Source organism: Hypoxylon fragiforme (assembly GCF_022984875.1).
Source record: "Hypoxylon fragiforme strain CBS 206.31 chromosome Unknown GGS25scaffold_1, whole genome shotgun sequence".
Classification (NCBI taxonomy): domain Eukaryota; kingdom Fungi; phylum Ascomycota; class Sordariomycetes; order Xylariales; family Hypoxylaceae; genus Hypoxylon; species Hypoxylon fragiforme.
In genome coordinates this window covers 3937416-3956404 of record NW_026054756.1, presented here as the reverse complement: position 1 = coordinate 3956404, position 18989 = coordinate 3937416, and the positions used below count along the sequence as shown (strand labels likewise).

The following is an 18989-nucleotide window of genomic DNA, read 5'->3' as shown; positions in this document are numbered from 1 at the left end:
TCGATAACAGCCTTGAAAGCTACGGCATAGTAAAAGAAATGCTAGTGGCCTAAAGTGGTTCGTCCCTGGCGGTTGCCTCCCCAACGGTAGCTTAAAGTTTAGTTTACTTTCTCAGTTGCAAATGAGTGGACCGCTTTTTCTCCGTGCACGTTGCACGTTTCCTTGTTCAGCTTCTGTCACCAACCAGCATGTAATTAATTCAATTCACTGGACGCATATACCGGTACACACTCTCTCGCTTTCATTTAGACAACAGTCGCAGCAAAGAAATTGGACACAACTCGTGACGATTTTTGGTCCCTTTGCTTTCTTGCTCGATATCCAACCCTAATGTGCTTCAATACATTTGCGTAAGTAAGCCTACCGACTTTCTTCTATGTTTTCTTTCACAATTCGCAATTGCACCCTCCTTCTTAAAAATATTCATCGTTACCATCGAAGCCACCCGAAGCTTGATGTTTTCTTTTGATCATTTTTAAGGTTCATGAGTGCTTAATCAAAACACTAGAGGGAATCAATTGTTTGCTTCTATCTTCAGAATATTTTGCTCAAAACCTTCCATTTATCGCCATTGACCGCCAAAACTTAAACACCACCAACCATATAAAGGTCCGGTACAGAATCTTGACACTAATGGTATGCTTAGGATTTCAAACGTTTCAGTGATACGACAAGGCCCGTCGAGCCATTTTCCAATTGCTTTAGCTCGCCCTAGTATCGCCAGCTTGGGATCCCCATGACGGACCGAATCATGTCAACCAAACAGCCTATTGACGCCGATGCTTTGCTACCAAGGGATGCAAATGTTCAGCTCCCACATCGCGTAGTAGAGAATGCTAAGAATAAAGCACCGGCTACCAAAGCTCTCCAGAAGGAAAAAGAGCTGCCCCCCCAGCCTCCTTCCATCATCCCCGAACCGCCAAGTTTCGACCGTAAAAATGGCGCTACATACCAAGTTGGAAAGATGCTGGGAAAGGGTGGATTCGCCGTATGTTACGAGGGATATCTTACCCGAGATGATGGAAGTAAGAGGAAGTACGCCTTGAAGATTGTAAGGAGCAAGATGCCGCCCAAGATGGAGCAAAAGGTCAGCCCAGCCACACCACCAGACAAAGTCCACTCAGAGTTGATACTAACTACTTGGGCAGTTCCAAACTGAATTGCAAATCCACTCGAAGATGAAGCAGCAGAATATTGTCCAGTTTCTAAGAGCTTTTTCCTTTGAGAATTGTACCTATCTCATCCTCGAACTGTGCCCCAATGGCTCGTTGATGGATATGGTCAAGCGAAGGAGGGGTCTAACAGAGCCCGAAGTACGATTCTACTCGGTGCAAATTGCCGGCGCTATCAAGTATATGCACGCCAAAGGCATCATCCACCGAGACTTAAAGATGGGCAATATCTTTCTCGACAAGAATATGAACGCCAAAATTGGTGATTTCGGCTTGGCAGCGTTGCTAGTCACAGGTAAAGATATGCAGACAATTCGGCGCACAACCTTGTGTGGCACGCCGAACTATATTGCACCCGAGATTTTGGAGAAGGGAAAGAAGGGTCACGATCATATGGTTGATATATGGAGCTTAGGCATTATTATGTGAGGTTGCCGTATCGTGTTGTCTATGAAGCGAAACTGACAAATGCATTAGGTTTGCAATGCTTACTTCTAAGCCACCGTTCCAATCATCGACGACGGATGAGATCTATCGTCGTGCCAAGAATCGAGACTACGAATGGCCTAAGCCTGAGACATCTAACAAATATATCTCACAGGAAGCCAAGGACGTTGTCGCTACTATGCTGGAAGAGGCAGACCGCCGGCCAGACCCGGACACTATTGTTCAACATGATTTCTTCCTCTCGGGCTATGTTCCGACAGCATCGGAGATAACAACAAAGTTGCGAGACTTCCCACCTGACGCGGATCATTTTTATGCTGTAGATTTGACGCCCCGAATGGCCTCACAAAATCTGCGCAACTTGAAAGAGATGTGCAGGAGTTGCGAGGTTGGACCGTGGAGCAACGCTCAGTCAGTACACAAGAGCACCTGGCGAGAGGTTGCTCTTGAAGAAAAGGCTGGATTAACCCCTATTATCCCTCTTGTTGAGGGTATTGTGTATAGACCATATGAAGAGGTTAGCAAGGAACAGAATCTTGCCCAGGTACCCTCTCGATTGCCTCCTCAGCCAGCCATGAGCAAAGAGGATGAGGGATCAGGATCCCAAGGAGGTGTAAATGGCCTTTTACGCGCACCTCCTCAAAGTTTCGCTGCGCAGCAACGGGCACAAGGCCGACCAACAAGAACAGCTGCTATGCCACGATCCCGTACGTTAGATGAAATGCCCGCGCCTAGTGCTAGTGGTACTATGCGATCACGTTCAAGGCGAGAACTCCCCCAAAGCTCCACACAGGCCAATCTCTCATCGAGAGCAACCACGGGATCTTCCACCACTACAATTCAACGGACTAGAACGGCTGAGACTAGAACGATTGAGACTACAGTGCCAGTACCCGCTCCCGCGCCTGCGCCTGCGCCTGCGCCCACCCCAATAGTGGAAGTTAAGAGAACGGAAACTCAGCGAAAGCCAAGTGAACAAACGACGATGACAACGAAGTCGAGCTCAACGGGACCACCATCGGGAAGCCTTTTTGGGCCAACGGAACGCAAGATGGCAGTAGCGGAAACACACCCGGATTTTGTCTTGGACAGGCTCCAACGCCTCCAGACCGAGCTTGAGCGTGCTCTGAATTCGAGATCGATGGCAATTATGGGCAAGACGCCAACGCCTTCCCCACCTCACATAGTCGTGAAGTGGGTAGATTACTCTAACAAATTTGGTCTTGGCTATATCCTAAATGATGGAAGCGTGGGTTGTGTCCTCAAGAGCATACCAGGCAGTGCTAAGGGAGGCAAGACGGTTACCCTCCCCCCGAGTTGCATTCTAGTTCGGGAGGCTGAACAACATTGCTCACGACGCCACGATCCCGGATATCCCGATCGTCATCAGATTGTGCCTATGACACAGGCAATACAATTTTACGAAAACAATGGCGAGACTGGCCTGTCTACCGTATTTGTCCATCCTTCCCAATTCAAAATTACCGTGGGCCCAGATGGCACGCCAGGAAAGATACCGATAGGTCGGGACATATTCGATTATCGTAAGAGGGAACACCTTGTTCTATGGAAGAAGTTTGCCAACTACATGATGGCTTACGGCCGGGACCAAGACGCCTCTACGGATGACGCTGGACTTGTGCAGCCCCCCACGTCTACTAAGCAAACCATGCCCCCGAGCGATGTAGTCACCTTTTATCAACGAATTGGCGACGTTGGCTGCTGGGTCTTTGCTGATGGACACCTTCAGTTCAACTTCCCCGATCACACTAAGATCGTGCTGGATGCGACTGGTACTTGGTGTCATTTCTGGCATCTTCCACAGGAGGCGGCAGAAAAGCTAGCATCTAGTGGTGAGCTAGATGAGAGTGCCCTGGATGAACGAGCGGTTCTGTCTTATCCTCTACAAACATTGCTCAACTTTGCTACCAAACCGGCTATTCGACCGACGCGCAATGTTACGCGCAAGCGTCCGGAAATTAACCCCATGATACAAGGTATACCCGCAGCTAATGACTTCCGTCGAAAGATTGAATTCATAAAGAACATGATTAAAGAGTGGGTCGTCAATGGTGGTTTAGGTAATAGTTATATGGATCGCGAGCATCGTCAGCAGTGGACCGGCTCTCGCGAGACGGTCCACAGCGGACCCAGCAAGCACGTCTGGGTGACGATCGGAGCGCGATGGGGCGATGAGAGATATTCGGCTGTCGTCGATCCTAAGAAGCCTAGAGAGTTAGGCGACGAAGTCGAGCCGAAATCATCATCATCGTCATCATCAAGCTCGTCGTAAGATGACTGAGTCACGATAACGTTCAATGTCGAACGACGAAATTTAATAAGTGAGGGCGAAAGGGTTGCAGGGCTATTTTTGAAGCCACGAGTTGATGACACAGGGGCGTTTGCATTCGTCCTTATTTTATTTATTATAGCCCCAGATTCATCGCATGGCGTATAGGCAGGCAGTGTACGGTGGTTAATATACCTTTATTGAGAACTCAATTCATGATAATTCTACTTGATTTTGCCAAACGTGACGTTTATGCTGATTTTCTTGTATTATATGTAGGTGATTGTTATACATGATGATGGATAAGAGCCCTTTCATGGTAAGGTTATCGGCTGGTTGGTTACTCGAAGCTGAGACCGATATATGCCTCACTGCTAGACTACCTAATACGTGTACCTACCTATATATATATAGGCAAGTACATACTGTGTATGTATTTGGGAATATCGATATGTAATGAATCCCCATCATGTCCGGTACAAATAAGCTTTTCTAACACACACACCCCGCCCCCTCCCCCTTTTCTTCTCCCCCGCCTTCCAACATCCCTCCCCCCCCCAAAAAAAAGGGTGACGTGTAGGGGGGGAAAGGCTGTGGTGCATAAGGAGCTAGTTATATGCAAATGTAGGTATGTTGGTAGGCGGTCGACTAGGTAGTGTACCAACAATATAGTACGTACTAAGGTATCATAGTATAGTATGTAGGTACCGTGTGCAGAGTAGGTGGGAAGAAAAGAGATACGTAACTAGGTATGTAGGGTAACGGAGGTAGTATGGACCTAGTTAGGCATGTATGTGTTGTGCTTCGATTCGAGGACCTGGGTGATGGGATCGGCTGCGGTGGATGGATAGATGGGTAAAAGGAGTGGAGCGTGGAGCGTGGAGAGGGGGGAGGAACGGAGGAGGCAGGTAGAGTTGTTTGTGTCGATGATCATCACCACTTTACGTACGTGGATGGCATTTTGGTAGTGGGCAAGTTGAGATGGCCAAGGTAGGGTTAGTGAAAGCTGATTCTGGTTATCGTCGTTGTTTACAACTAATATACGGATTATGAAGGTATAATAATATTACTTCACGATCATCAACATATGTATATACCTAACCTAGGTAGGTACCCAATAATCATTGCATGGAAAGATGGATTAGATGGATTCAAGGTTTCTCTCTCTCAACCCACACCGGGGAAGTAGCGTGTTTTAATATTATTAATCGGGCACCCTTTGATATATACAACAACGCCAGGGCAACATGGGGCCACGCGGAGAGAGGAAATGGGAGAGAGATTAGATGGTTTCCCGTTCCGACTTCAAGCCGCCTTTTCTTTCTTTCTTTCTTCCCTGGCCTTCCCAAACCTCCATATTCGAAAATGGTTCCCGAGGACTACCAAAAACCAAAACCATCCTCCGCTTCGACTCGTCTCCTTTTTTGTATTAACAACCCGTAGACAGTAAGTAGTGAGGAAACATGGTAGAGAGAAGGAAAGAAAATGAACAATAAACGCCTTGTTTATGATACGAACGGAAAGGATGGGAGACTGTCTAGGCCCACTCGCGTGTCTGAATAATAGCCTATGCTCTTTCGCATCGTTCCTCGTGCTTCGTATCACGTATGCAAATGCAAATGCAAATGATTTTGAGCTGTGCCAGCAGAATGCAAGAGTCGAACCACATATGACCCCCTTTAACGAGATGGGTAATTTTTCGGTCTAGGTTTGTAGAAAAAGAAAAGAGAAGAAAAGGAAAGGAAAGGAAAGGAAACTCCTTGCTTCCCACACCTTACAATCACGATGCTTCGCCGGGAAAAGTGCCCCGATTGGGTTTGTTTGAAATCAGTTTCCACCCTTGAATAAAGGCGTAGGAAATGATAATTGGGACGTTGGATATTCTAGAAAAGGGCCGTGCCGCTTCATGAGTACTCTGAAAGTTTTCCAAGATAGACACATGCTTTTGTCGAAGGCAACGTTTGACCCTTTCCAATGTCCTTTCACCACCTATGAAGCGCCAACTGCCATCAAGTTGGCCATTTTACATTACAACGCACTCCTTATCGTCTTTAGTTGGCGGGTTTTTCTTCATTTTTGTGCTTCGAGGCGGGGCAACCTCCATTGGTGTTCCACCACCGCTCACAGCTGCTCGGATAGCTGCGAGCCTTTGCTTCGCTCGATCGTCGCCAGCATCAGCTGCTTTGACATACCAAACGTTAGCTTCTAGGATGTCACGACGACAACCTATGCCCATTTCAGTAAAGTAACCGACAGCATATTGGGCCTTGACGTAGCCTGCTTGGGGTGAACTCATTAGCAAAGCCCCCCAAAAAAAACATCAGAAACGTATATAACCATGAAGACTTACCAAGGTCCGCTGACCGACGAGCCCATTCATAAGCTTCTTCTTCATCCTTCTCTAGAATAGGTTCGGCGCCAACCATGTACCACGCACATAGCCCCATCATAGCTCCAGCGTGGCCACCTTCTGCTGCCCCGGTATAGAAGTGGACGCTCAAGGCTGGATCTCGTGGGCAGTTCAACTTTCCATGTTCGTATGCATCTCCCATACGAAAGCTCGCCTCAGCGTGCCCAAGCTCGGCGGCTTGAGTGAACAGTTCAGCGGCATAGCTCTCATCTTTGAAGATATCATCGCCATATCCGGTTTCATAGAGTGTGGCAAGATGGTATGGGGCGGCGTTGTACATGGCGTCGGCCGATTCTGTGGCGCGTTTCAGCCATTTTACCCCCTCTCGATATCGGTTCTCGCCCAAATCTCCGGAGAGACAAGCCTTCCCAAGTCTAGTCATGGCGCCTGGATGGTTTTTGGATGCTGCTGTTCGTAAAAACTGTACTGCTTTGGCAGGATCTTTTCTACAACCCCATCCAAATTCGTAGCATAAACCAGCGCGATATGCAGACTCAGCGTGACCGTGCTTCGCAGCCAGAACAAAGAGGGGAAAAGCTGAGTTGTAATCTTCCTTGCCCTTGTTGAATAAGCCCGAGGCGAACCCATCTGCTAGATAATACTGTGCAAAAGGATAGCCGCCATTGGCCAACCTTGTCAATATACTTTTAGCTTCACGAATCAACTCAGTCGGTGGAGATTCCGTGTTATCATTAAGCGGACTTCCCTTCGGAGTACTCTTTTTCCGTGAAGGTTCTTCCAGATTTAAACCTTGTTCTTGTGCAGTCGAAATCAAGAAGACGGCAAACGAATATTGGATCGAGAAGTCGTTTGTCTTCTTCACATTCTGCCTATACATCTCCAGCGTCTTTTGTGCACTGAGCAACGAAGCGTTGCTCCCCACATTATTACGCAAATAGGAATTATCGAACGTGATGGGAGCCGGTGCCTGCTGGGGATACGGAACATTGAGCAACTCTGCGTAGGAAACCGGCCTGGTTTCCGGTGACCTTCGAGACTGCGCCGATGGTGTACGGGGGTTACCGCCCCCGTAGTTCGGAGATCGTCCGCGCGGTCCCAACTCAGAATACACCGAATATGCCGACTGCGGTCGAGGGAGAGAACTCCTCCTCATGTAAGAGTTCGGGGTTAAGTGCCGATTTATAGCTATGCCTGATTCTGCAAGATCTGACCTGGAGGAATGCCTCGAGTTCGCCTCAATGGGCATGCTAGCAACGCGCGGAAGGAGAGGCTGGTGATGATATTGTAATTGGGGGACCGATTGACTTTCTGCTATGGAGTCTTCGATAATAGATTCTTCTGGAGATGCCTCATAAGGCATAACCTGACCCTCGCAAATATCATTCAGGCCACCAGAAACTGAGCTTGCGCTCGTCTCGACTGAAGATTCAGTCGAAGTCTGCTGTTGTGTGCTCGCAGTCGCATCCGATTCACGACTATGGCGGTTCGGATCATCGCTGCGAGAACTGTCGCTGAAGCTTTGACTGTCATGGTCTCGCGCAGCCGAAGTATCCACATAACCCGTTTCTGTAGTATGCAATAGCCTCTCCTGCCCAGGCCTATAAAAGTGGTCGCTAGCGTATGTCTGTTTCGGTGTCAAATTTCCAGCGTGGTCGTATGCCGGGTCGTACATTTGACTATGAGGAGGAAGTATGGGCGCATCTAGAGAGTGTTGTAAATGTTGGTAGTTCCCCTCGATACTCGCATTCGACGGCTGCGCCCAGTGGTCTGGCTGAAAGTTGACCCTAACCGGAGAAACCGGAGAAGCTTTCATTGTCGCCGACTCGACCATGGTATTGATGGGTAAGTTGCTTCCGGAAAAGCTTTCTTGAGAGTCAGTACGCTCATGTTGCCCGAGCGGCAGTTTCGCTAGAGGCACGGGTTTCCGGTGAATAGACCTAGCGGGCGACGAGGCGACTGGAGGAGGCGGCGTTGGAGGATTACTCGTAACTGTAGCCATTGTTTGTTTGAAGGGGGTCGGTCGCAATGGTCGCTACCGCGACAATAGCACCAAATCAACCCCGAGGAGAGAAGGGAGAGAGATAGGGCCAGGTAGTCGTTAGAAGCGTAACCGGTTCTGTACCAACATTGATTCGCGGTAACCTCAATTTTCCTATTATGAATCTACCACCATGACATACATGGACCCCTAATTTGCTTTGGCCGTTGTTCCACAGTTATAACTCTAATAGCAATCGAACCCAATGGTATGGCAGGCGAGGCAACGAACGGACACCGGGGGGATGCCGGCTGTGCGAAGTACGTGCTGGGTACAGGCCTCGGGGGATTTTCAGCGGTTCGATCAGGTCGCCAACAGAAAAACTGCAAAATGCTATTTATTTTATGAGGTGGGGGGTATCTCAGACAATAAGTCTAATTATTGATGCAAATTCTAGACAAGAAAGGAATAGAAACAAGAAAGACAGGAGAGAGAGAGAAAAGGGAGCTTCTGTCGGGGGAGAGGGACGAGAGGGGGGGAAGATGAAGGAGGAGGTTGCCTGTGTAGTTAGTAAGTAAAAAAAAAAAAAAGGGCTGAGGCTACAACCGCTGGTAGTGTAGTGTAGGGTGTAGTATAGTGTTTGGAAAATGACAGTGAGATGGACGTTGCAGGCTTGACGAAACAAAGCGAGCAACCTAAATTCGAATGGGTAGTCTTGTCGGAAGTGTTTTAGGGGGGTTAGGCCTATGTAGGTATGTACAATACAAGTACACCTGGTACACTTGGTATTGCATTGTAATTATTGTAATTACATATTGGTAGCACTTAAGCTGGTAAGTAGCAGGCAGGAAAGTACTACTACATCTATGTAGGCAATTATGTATGTAGCTGGAGGTATGCAAATTCACTAACCTAGGTAACTGACAAGGTAGGTTGGTTCGGTTAGGGTACTTGAATGTGCTATGTATAGCGGCCGTGTATGGTGACTTCGTATGCTTTTACGTCTTTCAGAATCAGGTCAGGTCTCTTTTAGGTCCTTTACTGCTAGTAGTACTTCGATGTTGAAGCTGACAAGCCTCCATCTATTTGCATATGCTCCACCAACATAGATGGATCCTACTAAATACGGGCCTCACTTCTATCATTAATATGCATATGTGCTTATTCAGTATTTGGTTTCGACATATGTATCTGGTTTCTCTTCTTTTCACAATAAAGTATAAAAGATTTAGTTAGATGGTAAACAATGTTATTATTTACACTAGATACCTGGGCAACAGCCACTTACTTTTTGATATAATTACTTAAGTATCGGCGTTATACTTTTTGTTGTAAATAGAATGGCTGGTTTTAATGTTCTTCATACATATGTATGTAGGTTTAAATATTCTGTTTATGCATATGCACACTTTAGTCAGTTGTGACTCAATTGATACATATCCATCTTCAAGGTTACATACATAGTACATGTAGACATGATGTAGACTCATGTAGTATCCGATTTGCAAGCCCCATAAGAGGATCATCTATGCAACCAATACCTACCTAGGTAAGACAAGACAAGACTACGCCAATGAATTCGCTACCACAAGCCAAATGCGGTTGGTGCGAAGTCTTGTCCATCAGACTTAGAGTCTTCAGCTGTGGTCTCCGCCTCCTCGGCAGCCTGAACTGCCATATCAAAGCGAAAGCTCATTAACGACGGTTGGATGATATACACATACAAATAACATTGAACAGGAGTTACAGGACCGATCGTTATATGCCAAGACCTGGAGCCCAATGTAAATTACTAATAACTATGAAGCAGTCCGGTGTTGTTAGCATCGTTCCATCTTTTTATTCTTTTTCTCATTCTCTTCATTTTTCTCGTTCTCTTCAATTGTCTGGTGTCAGCAATTACGAATACTTCGTACAAAACTCACCCACCTCGACGAATGTCAAAGCAGGACCAGTATCAAAGATAAAAAAAAAAAAAATCCCTCTCGTAATTGCTGAGGCTGATAACACCACATCTGTGTATAATACGAACTTATATCTGCACAAAGGGAAAAAAACGGAGCCATCGCATCCCGGGGACAACTAAGATTTTATTCTGCAGCCTACCTTAGGTACCTAGGTTAGTAGGGTAGGTTGCCCGCATTATTCGCCGTTTATGTATTTCATCACCATAGTACACGTAGGGCTGCTTACCCACTACGTATTACACAAGGCATCCTTGGGCGAATACATATGTATGTCTTAGGCTACCTATTCTGTCCCTACATGATTTCCGTACATAGTGTAGTATAGTCGGGCGAGAAGCTTAAAGGGCCTGTTCGTGTTCCCAAGTCTCGGCAGCACGGCTATGTTCATGATAGTACAGGTACTAGTTCAAGGTACTACTACATCTAAATATATACCTACATGTGTAGGCACCGCCAGCTATGCTTAACAACCTACAGACTGAGGCTGCAGTAGGTATTGTACCTACATATAGTATAATACCAAGCGACCACCCAAGCCCTCTTATCGTTAAGCTTCAGGCTTCAATATCAGCTAGTTCTCGCATATATACATGCTGCATTCAACATCGTAGGTCAGTATATGTATCTATTTCCATTCGAAATATTAAGCAAATTTTTAGAAAATTTAGGCCTCCACCAACTATTGTGGATGAATAATTAGGTGCAGTTAATAGTCCTCCAAAGCGGCACCAGAAGTGTAACCGGTCTCTGTCACCAACCTCAAATCGTATGGTGTCATTATATTCAGAGGCTTGGCACCGAGCCCGAGCTCTCTCTCTCCCTACCGTTTTGTTTCATTTCCTTTTTTCAGCTAGGAGGGGACAAATTGCTAGAAGAGGAGAATTAGACAAGGCAGACAGGTAACTAGAGAGAGAGACACGCGGGGAGAGGAGAGAAAGGGAAAACGGATTTGGTCGGACTATTCGGAAGCCCACAGAAAGGCCTGTTCGCTCGTTTCTCGAAACAAACCAACTTTCATATTCGCTCCAAGGGAGACCACGTGTGAATCTGATGCTATGTAGATGCATACATGTACCTATGTAGGTACCGTACATATAAATAGGTCAACTGGTAGTTAGTTAGATGCAACATTTCAAGGGCACATGTGGATGATCTGAAGTGGATGAGCCCACCTTGAGACTAAGACCAGACTGAATGAATGTTGAGTGCATACAATGCCATACATATGTACCCTACCTAGAGTAGGTGTGTACATGGTAGGATGGACATTTAAAGGTACGATGACCACATTTGTCACGTGGCTCTCGTCATTTGTCTTAGCATAGTAGACCTCATTGTTGGCTTGTTATATTTTTATACTTATTCCAAAGCGTGCTCTTTAGGGGTTGGTACTAATGTAAGGAATCAAGGAGGAATCTAAGAGGAATCTAGATCGTGGTTGTTTTTATCTTCAAGGGTTTTATCGATTTCAGCGCTAGAGCGGGGTATTCTTTCCCGCCACAACCTTGGAACTTCCCATTTTGGCGCTATTCTAGGTCACTTGGACAGTGTTGGACTAATTCAAGATTTCGCTTTAGGAAGATTTGGCGGATCGTAACCTTGGAACATTGGGCGTGCTCTGGCGCAGCGCTGTCGTTTTCTGTACCTATCGCTTGGCTCTGTTGAAGTACTCTAACCTACTATTACATACCTAGGTAATAGTTATGTACTGCATGTAATAAGGGTTAGTAATTGCGAAGCTCAAGCGAACTAGTCTGTCAAGCTGAAATTACGCTTGAAACTTAAATAAATAAAATGTGTAATTGTTATCGTCGCTCCCGATGTGCAATATCAGAAATATCTAAGTTATTGTAGTATCGACGACATCGTTTTCGGATTTTTTTTCTTTCCGTTTTATGATACGATCTCAAAGTGCCTAGCATGGGCATTAGGCACAGCAGTAGCTGCAAAGAAGAGAGATCGACTTCAGGGTTTAGTGTTCGTATTCAATTCCATCCAAGGGTTGGTTGAGGTTTGTTCTCAAGTCCAGCATCAGATTTCCTAGATTGGCTGAAACCTGGGTAAACACCAACCACTTTGGGTATTTGAAGGGCTTGTTACATATGTACACACTTTGAATACGAATACACAGATGTAACTATTATGTGGTATCATAGTGTTACTTGTAAATCCAGATGTCAGTAATAATACTTTTGTTTTATAGGTACTAACATTGATGACGTAAATTATCCTTGCCATCATGATTGATCAGGTACAATTAGGAAATGGAAATAAACTTGGTTAGACTGTAATATGTATGCACATACCAGGTAACAATCTATGTAATAAGCGCTATTGTCTGGTACCTAACTTAGTTATGTAGATACTGTGCCTGCCACTGCCTGGCCTGACCTACCCCTTCCCCCGCTAAACATCCATTGAATTATTTCCCGTGGCTACCTATTGTAGGTATTACTCCAGTTTTGCTCCTCTCCAGGGCTCTATCACTGTCTTTTCTCACCTACCGCTCTGCCGCTCCGCCTTTATTGACTTGGTTGTCTCAGTGCTCTCTTTGGCCTCTGAGTTAAACTTGGATGTTCCTGCCTTCGCTATAGTTAATCTGTTTTTCAAACTTACATACTTTAGCCCGATACTCTCGTTTTCCTGTTAATGCATTCGCTTTGGATATTAAATAATATATCGTAAACATTCTCTCCAAAAATATTATTGCCAGCAACTACCTAAAGATCCTATTTTACTTGAAACAACGATTGGCGCAAATCGGTCGACTATCTCTACCTGGTTGCCAGGGCAAGAAAGGTCAAATTGGTCAATTACCTAAGCTCTTTGAAATAGTTGGCTTGTGGCGCCCGGCACCCAGCGGTTACCCATTGCGACCCGCTAGTTTGTAGGTGACCCAATCTCATCGCATGCTTACTGCACCATTGGCGACATCCAAGTTTATGGACATCATTTGTGTTTATCCTGTTGATGCGCGCGCACTCTTGAGAGAGATCCATTCATCATTCATTTTGCCGGGTTAGGAACGCGGCTGAAAAGGAGAATTTTATAGACAAATTGTGTCGCAGTTACTATACTCTATTAGTTTTGTGTAGCCTTCTCACTCTCACTCTCAACTCTGCACTATTATTTCATGTTCTCATTTTTTTGGGGTGTTTTTTCCCTCTCTCCTTCTCCTTTTTATTGCTTTAATTAGCCCTTTAGCTTTTTTAAGCTTTTAGACCGTCGCATACTAGGTAATAGAGCAGGGATCTTCCTCCTCCCTTTCTTTTCTCACTATGTAACTTGGACAACTCGGCCAAAGTTTGCTCATCACAACAAAACCATCCATTCTTACCTATTGAGTAGAAGGGGGAAAACAACAATCTGCGATCCATCATCCCCAGCTCAATCTCACTTCCTCCATATATTCCTTGCAGATCCTCTTCTTACCATGTTCATTCATTAGTAACCCTAGCCATCTGCGCTCACAGGCCACTCCGCGTCCTTCGAACTGAAGGGTCGGCCTTGACCAAGGCCATCCGTCTGTGCTTTTACAGCATCCGTGTCCCGCTCGACACAGTCTTGACCGGCCAACATTTATCATACATAGCCACTTTATATTTACGCCTTTGAGTATATTGGGTATTCTTGGGTTTCGTGAGATTCTCTGACCGGCATCATGTCGCTCCCTGAGCGACCCGGGGTTGCAAGCCCTGCTTACGAACGTCGAACTTCGTACCGACAATCGACGACTTCAAGAAGAAGTCGTCCTGCTGACATCGAAACTGGTTACTATCCCGTACCAGGACGGAGAATGTCCTCACATCAGCGTGCGCCATCCGGAAACTCCTTTGCCGAGACGATTCGCAATCCTAATGGGACGACAGATAAATCCCCTCTTTCTCCTACTTCCCCCGCAGAGACTCCTGCTGGTGTGCCCTCGCGAAAGAGGAGTCTTATAAGGCCGGAAAGAAACCGGATCGACAAGGACCACCCGAATTATTATTATCGGCAACATGCCGCCAACATGGAAACGCTTCCCTCCTCTACCGGTAACGATCCTATATACGAAGACCTCGAGGGGAGGACAGACTTGTCCGGAGAACGGACTATCGATGCTACTTCGGATAGCTCACCACCTCGAAGACACCACAGCGGGGATAGTGAGAAGCACAAGTCGAGGACTTCACAGCGGAGACGGCAATCGGGGGGTGTCAAGATATCAAAATCCGCAAGGGAAACTAAGCGCCGGAAGCCCAAGGAGACAATTAGCCCCCCGAGCGTGTGGAATGTATACTGCGCTATTATAACGTTTTGGTGCCCTGACTTCATTTTGAACTGCTGCGGCTTCCGTTCGAAGGCACAGAGAAGAGCTTGGAGGGAGAAGATGGGTTTGATTAGCATCATTCTTTACATCATGGCCTTCGTCGGTTTCCTAACATTCGGTTTCCAACAAACCGTCTGCGCCGCAGCCGATGTCCGGCTTCATGTCAACGAGGTTTCTTCAAGCTACATGATATTCCACGGTATCGCTTATGACCTCACGAAATCCAGTCACCCTCCCGCCGATGGTATCCCACTCAAACAAGACGGATCATACCCTAACATTATATATGACATCCCAACTAGGTATGGTGGCATGGATGGCAGTTTTCTATTCCAGAACGTCAATGGCAAATGCAAGGGACTCATCACCCTTGCGGATAACTCGGATGTCCCTCACGATGCGAATGATAGGGACGACCTTGCTTGGTATTTCCCATGTACAGCATTCAACCAAGATGGGTCGTCGTCACCCAATTTCACGTGGCCGTACTACACCGGTTATGCATGCCACACTACCCAGGAAGCTAGGGACACTTTCTATCTCCAGCTTCATGGCACCGGTGATGTATTCTATACTTGGGATGATATCAAGAATAGCTCGCGCAACTTAGTTGTTTACTCTGGTAACGTTCTCGATTTAGATCTACTCAACTGGTTCAACGAAGACGAGGTCAAAATTCCAGACCGCTTTAAACAATTGAGAGATACGAACTCAGCTGCTAACCGGGCCGTTCGTGGACGCGATATTACTCGAGCATTCCAGAAGCCTGCAGACAAGCAACTTGCTGAGTGTTTTGAAGAGACTATTAAAGTTGGGACGGTGGATACGGATACTGTTGGATGTATTGCGTCTCAGGTGGTCCTTTATGTGTCGCTGATTCTGATTCTATCGGTTGTCGTCGCGAGGTTTGGGTTAGCGCTGGTATTCCAGTGGTTCATCAGTCGCAAATACGCTGCTATGAAGACCTCGCAAACAGCTGACAAGAAGAAGCGGAACCGACAGATCGAGGACTGGACCGAGGACATCTACCGAGCTCCCCCGCGGATGCCTGGGGATATTGGCAGCAGCTACATGGGGTCTGATAGGACTAGTAAGCGTGCTAGTACTTTCCTGCCTACGACATCTCGCTTTTCGGCGGTCTATGGCACTGATAGAAACCCCCGTCGGCCTCAACCGACGACCATGGCGAGCCAAGCGTCAACTGGGCCCCTGCTTCACCCCAACTCGATGTACAAGCAAGGAAACGATAGCCGGTCGAGCATGCTCCGTACCGACCCGTATACAAACACAGCCAGTCCGATTGATGGGTATGGCCCTGCTGGCTTTATCCATGAGGCTGTGGTTCCACAACCGCCATCTGATTACCAACCCTTTGGGTTCCCCTTAATCCATTCGATCTGCCTTGTGACAGCCTATTCCGAGGGAGAGATGGGTATCCGAACCACGTTAGACTCGATTGCCATGACAGACTACCCTAACAGCCACAAGGTCATCCTCGTTATTTGCGACGGTATGATCAAGGGCAAGGGCGAGTCGAGGACAACACCTGACTTCGTGCTTGGTATGATGAAGGATCACACTGTCGCGCCTGAAGATGTTCAAGGTTTCTCGTATGTGGCCGTGGCTAGTGGTTCGAAACGGCACAACATGGCCAAGGTATATGCTGGTTTCTACGACTATGGCGCTAAGTCTGCCATTCCGGTTGAAAAGCAGCAAAGAGTCCCCATGATGCTAGTGGTGAAATGCGGCACACCCGATGAATCCACCAAATCTAAGCCGGGCAACCGAGGCAAACGTGACAGTCAAATCATTCTGATGTCGTTCTTGCAAAAGGTTATGTTTGACGAGCGCATGACGGAACTGGAGTTTGAGATGTTTAACGGTCTCTGGAAGGTGACCGGTATATCTCCCGACTACTACGAAGCTGTACTCATGGTCGATGCCGATACCAAAGTCTTTCCCGACAGCTTGACCCACATGCTCTGTGCCATGGTTCGAGACCCCGACATCATGGGGCTCTGCGGCGAGACCAAGATTGCCAACAAGCGACAGAGTTGGGTCTCGGCCATTCAAGTTTTCGAGTACTTCATATCCCATCATCTGTCGAAATCTTTCGAATCTGTTTTCGGTGGTGTTACTTGTCTCCCCGGTTGTTTCTGCATGTACCGCATCAAGGCACCCAAGGGCGCACAAAACTACTGGGTTCCTATATTGGCCAATCCGGACGTTGTCGAGCATTATTCTGAGAATGTTGTTGATACGCTGCACAAGAAGAATCTCTTGCTCCTTGGAGAGGATCGTTACCTGACTACTCTCATGCTTCGAACCTTCCCCAAGCGTAAGCAAGTTTTTGTTCCTCAGGCAGTGTGCAAGACTACCGTTCCCGACGAGTTCAGTGTGCTGCTCTCCCAGAGACGAAGATGGATCAACTCTACAATCCACAACCTCATGGAACTAGTTCTTGTCAAGGATCTGTGCGGCACCTTTTGCTTCAGTATGCAATTTGTAGTTTTCATTGAATTAATCGGTACTCTGGTACTCCCCGCGGCCATTGCGTTCACGTTTTACGTCGGTAAGTTTTGTGTTAGCCTTCAAATCATTTAGGGGGCATCAGTCTAACATGAGTTGCAGTTATCTCCTCTATCGTTGGTCCAGAACCCCAGGTCATACCGCTAGTTCTCCTTGCTTTGATTCTTGGTCTACCCGCTGTCCTCATCATCGTCACAGCCCATTCGTGGACGTACGTTGTATGGATGTTGATCTATCTCGTGTCACTCCCAGTCTGGAACTTCGTCCTCCCAAGTTACGCTTTTTGGAAGTTTGATGACTTTTCGTGGGGTGATACTCGAAAGACGGCGGGAGAGAAGACCAAGAAGGCCGGCATCGAGTATGAAGGCGAGTTTGACAGTAGCAAGATCACTATGAAACGATGGGCCGAGTTCGAACGAGAACGGCGCATCAGGGACAACTACTGGGGATCGAGGGAGAGTGTGATGAGAAGTAGCTGGGCTGGCCCTGGTCCAAATGCTACACCGTATCACCACGCCTACGACGATCAGTACTATTCAGATGCATGATTATAAGATTCGGGGGTTAAGTATTACGAAGTGTATTCATTTACTATATATATATAGATAACGGTGCTGTCACGAGGGGGAGGTTTGGTCCACGGCGGTCGTCTGATTCTTCCAAACTCCAATCCTCCAATTCTGATGATTCAATAACATTGAAGCTAATGTGTAGAAGAAACCAAGGGGGGGGGAGGGGGATATTTGGCGCTTTTATAACGTTTGCCAATGTACCTACATAGGTCGTTAGGGTTAGGGTTATCATACCTAGAATTAATTACACGATTATACATAGTATAGATAATTGATATTATGTAGGTACAGTTATGTACATACAATGCATTCTTTACAAGAGGTCTGGTTGAAGGATTCAATTCTGGTCCAGGAGTGTCAGCTCTGCTTATCCTTGTGTACATACCTACCCTACATGTCTAGGTGTGTTGGAACAGATAAGGTGGTTCCGTGATCACGGTGGGTTGCAAATAAAAGGTCAGAATCATGAATGTAGTTGAAGTTGTTAAGTAGGATGGAAAGGATCGAAGATCCTTTCCCAATTGAAGTAAGCTACAAAGATGGGCACGGGCCATGTGGGTCACGTGACTGTTCCCCACAATTCCCACAAGGTGCCTAGGTATGTACCTACCATTGACCTACATACAGTGGTTCCCCCATCCATACATACATATTCTCGTGAGTCGTGACACAACATATTTACTCATATGTAGGTACCTAACCTACCGTACGGTACGTGTAACACTTGCGCAAACCCTTGGTCGCGTGGGTTTCTGTGTGCACAGCGTCGTTATGAGTCGTCGTCAGCATCATCATCATCATCATCATCATCATCATCATCATGGGCGTCGTCGCTTTTTTTTTTATTCTATAAATGCCCCTCTTGATTCCCACTTTTTTATTATTTATTTTCATTTTTCATTTTCATTTAAGAATTCCTTCTTGAGGCGTGGGCGCCACTAACTACATTACATTACAGTATGTACATATATATATGTGAGTCACCCACCCCCTTTTCCCACGGAACCAGGAGGCGGGAGGAGGGAGGAGGGCTGAGACGCCTCCCTTTTTTTAGTGCCTGCCTGCCTGCCTGCCTCGTGTACCTACCTACCTGGGTAAAGTACACATGTACATACATACCTAGTATGCATGTAGTGCTTGCTGCTGCTGCTGCTAAGGCAGGAGGCTTGAACTACGGAGTTTTCTCCGACACTCCTGGGGTTTCGATGTGTGTATGTGTATGTGTATGTGTGTGTATGATATGTGTGCCTAGGTAGGTAGGTAGGTAGGTATAAGTAGTTATATGTGTGTGACGAGATCTGGCGCGCGCTCGGTGGGTAAAGTATTACGGCATGGAAACACCCACCGGGCTGAA

The 18989-nt window shown here is 46.8% G+C and overlaps 3 protein-coding genes across 3 annotated transcripts; 2 read left to right on the top strand and 1 right to left on the bottom strand.

Moving 5' to 3' along the window:
• Positions 1-132: 132 nt before the first annotated feature.
• On the top strand, positions 133-4323 carry GGS25DRAFT_472517 (kinase-like protein). The gene is made up of 4 exons (XM_049259452.1): positions 133-354; positions 647-1087; positions 1149-1597; positions 1650-4323. The coding sequence occupies exons 2-4, from the start codon at positions 737-739 to the stop codon at positions 3910-3912; spliced, it is 3063 nt and encodes a 1020-aa protein (XP_049121971.1). The 5' UTR covers positions 133-354; positions 647-736; the 3' UTR covers positions 3913-4323.
• Positions 4324-5642: 1319 nt separating this feature from the next.
• Positions 5643-8616, bottom strand: GGS25DRAFT_59146 (HCP-like protein). Its single transcript, XM_049265886.1, has 2 exons — positions 6260-8616; positions 5643-6189 (listed from the first exon to the last, which is right to left on the bottom strand). The coding sequence occupies exons 1-2, from the start codon at positions 8277-8279 to the stop codon at positions 5933-5935; spliced, it is 2277 nt and encodes a 758-aa protein (XP_049121970.1). The 5' UTR covers positions 8280-8616; the 3' UTR covers positions 5643-5932.
• Positions 8617-13746: 5130 nt separating this feature from the next.
• Positions 13747-17689, top strand: GGS25DRAFT_59058 (glycosyltransferase family 2 protein). Its single transcript, XM_049265885.1, has 2 exons — positions 13747-17106; positions 17166-17689. The coding sequence occupies exons 1-2, from the start codon at positions 13887-13889 to the stop codon at positions 17609-17611; spliced, it is 3666 nt and encodes a 1221-aa protein (XP_049121969.1). The 5' UTR covers positions 13747-13886; the 3' UTR covers positions 17612-17689.
• Positions 17690-18989: the final 1300 nt, after the last annotated feature.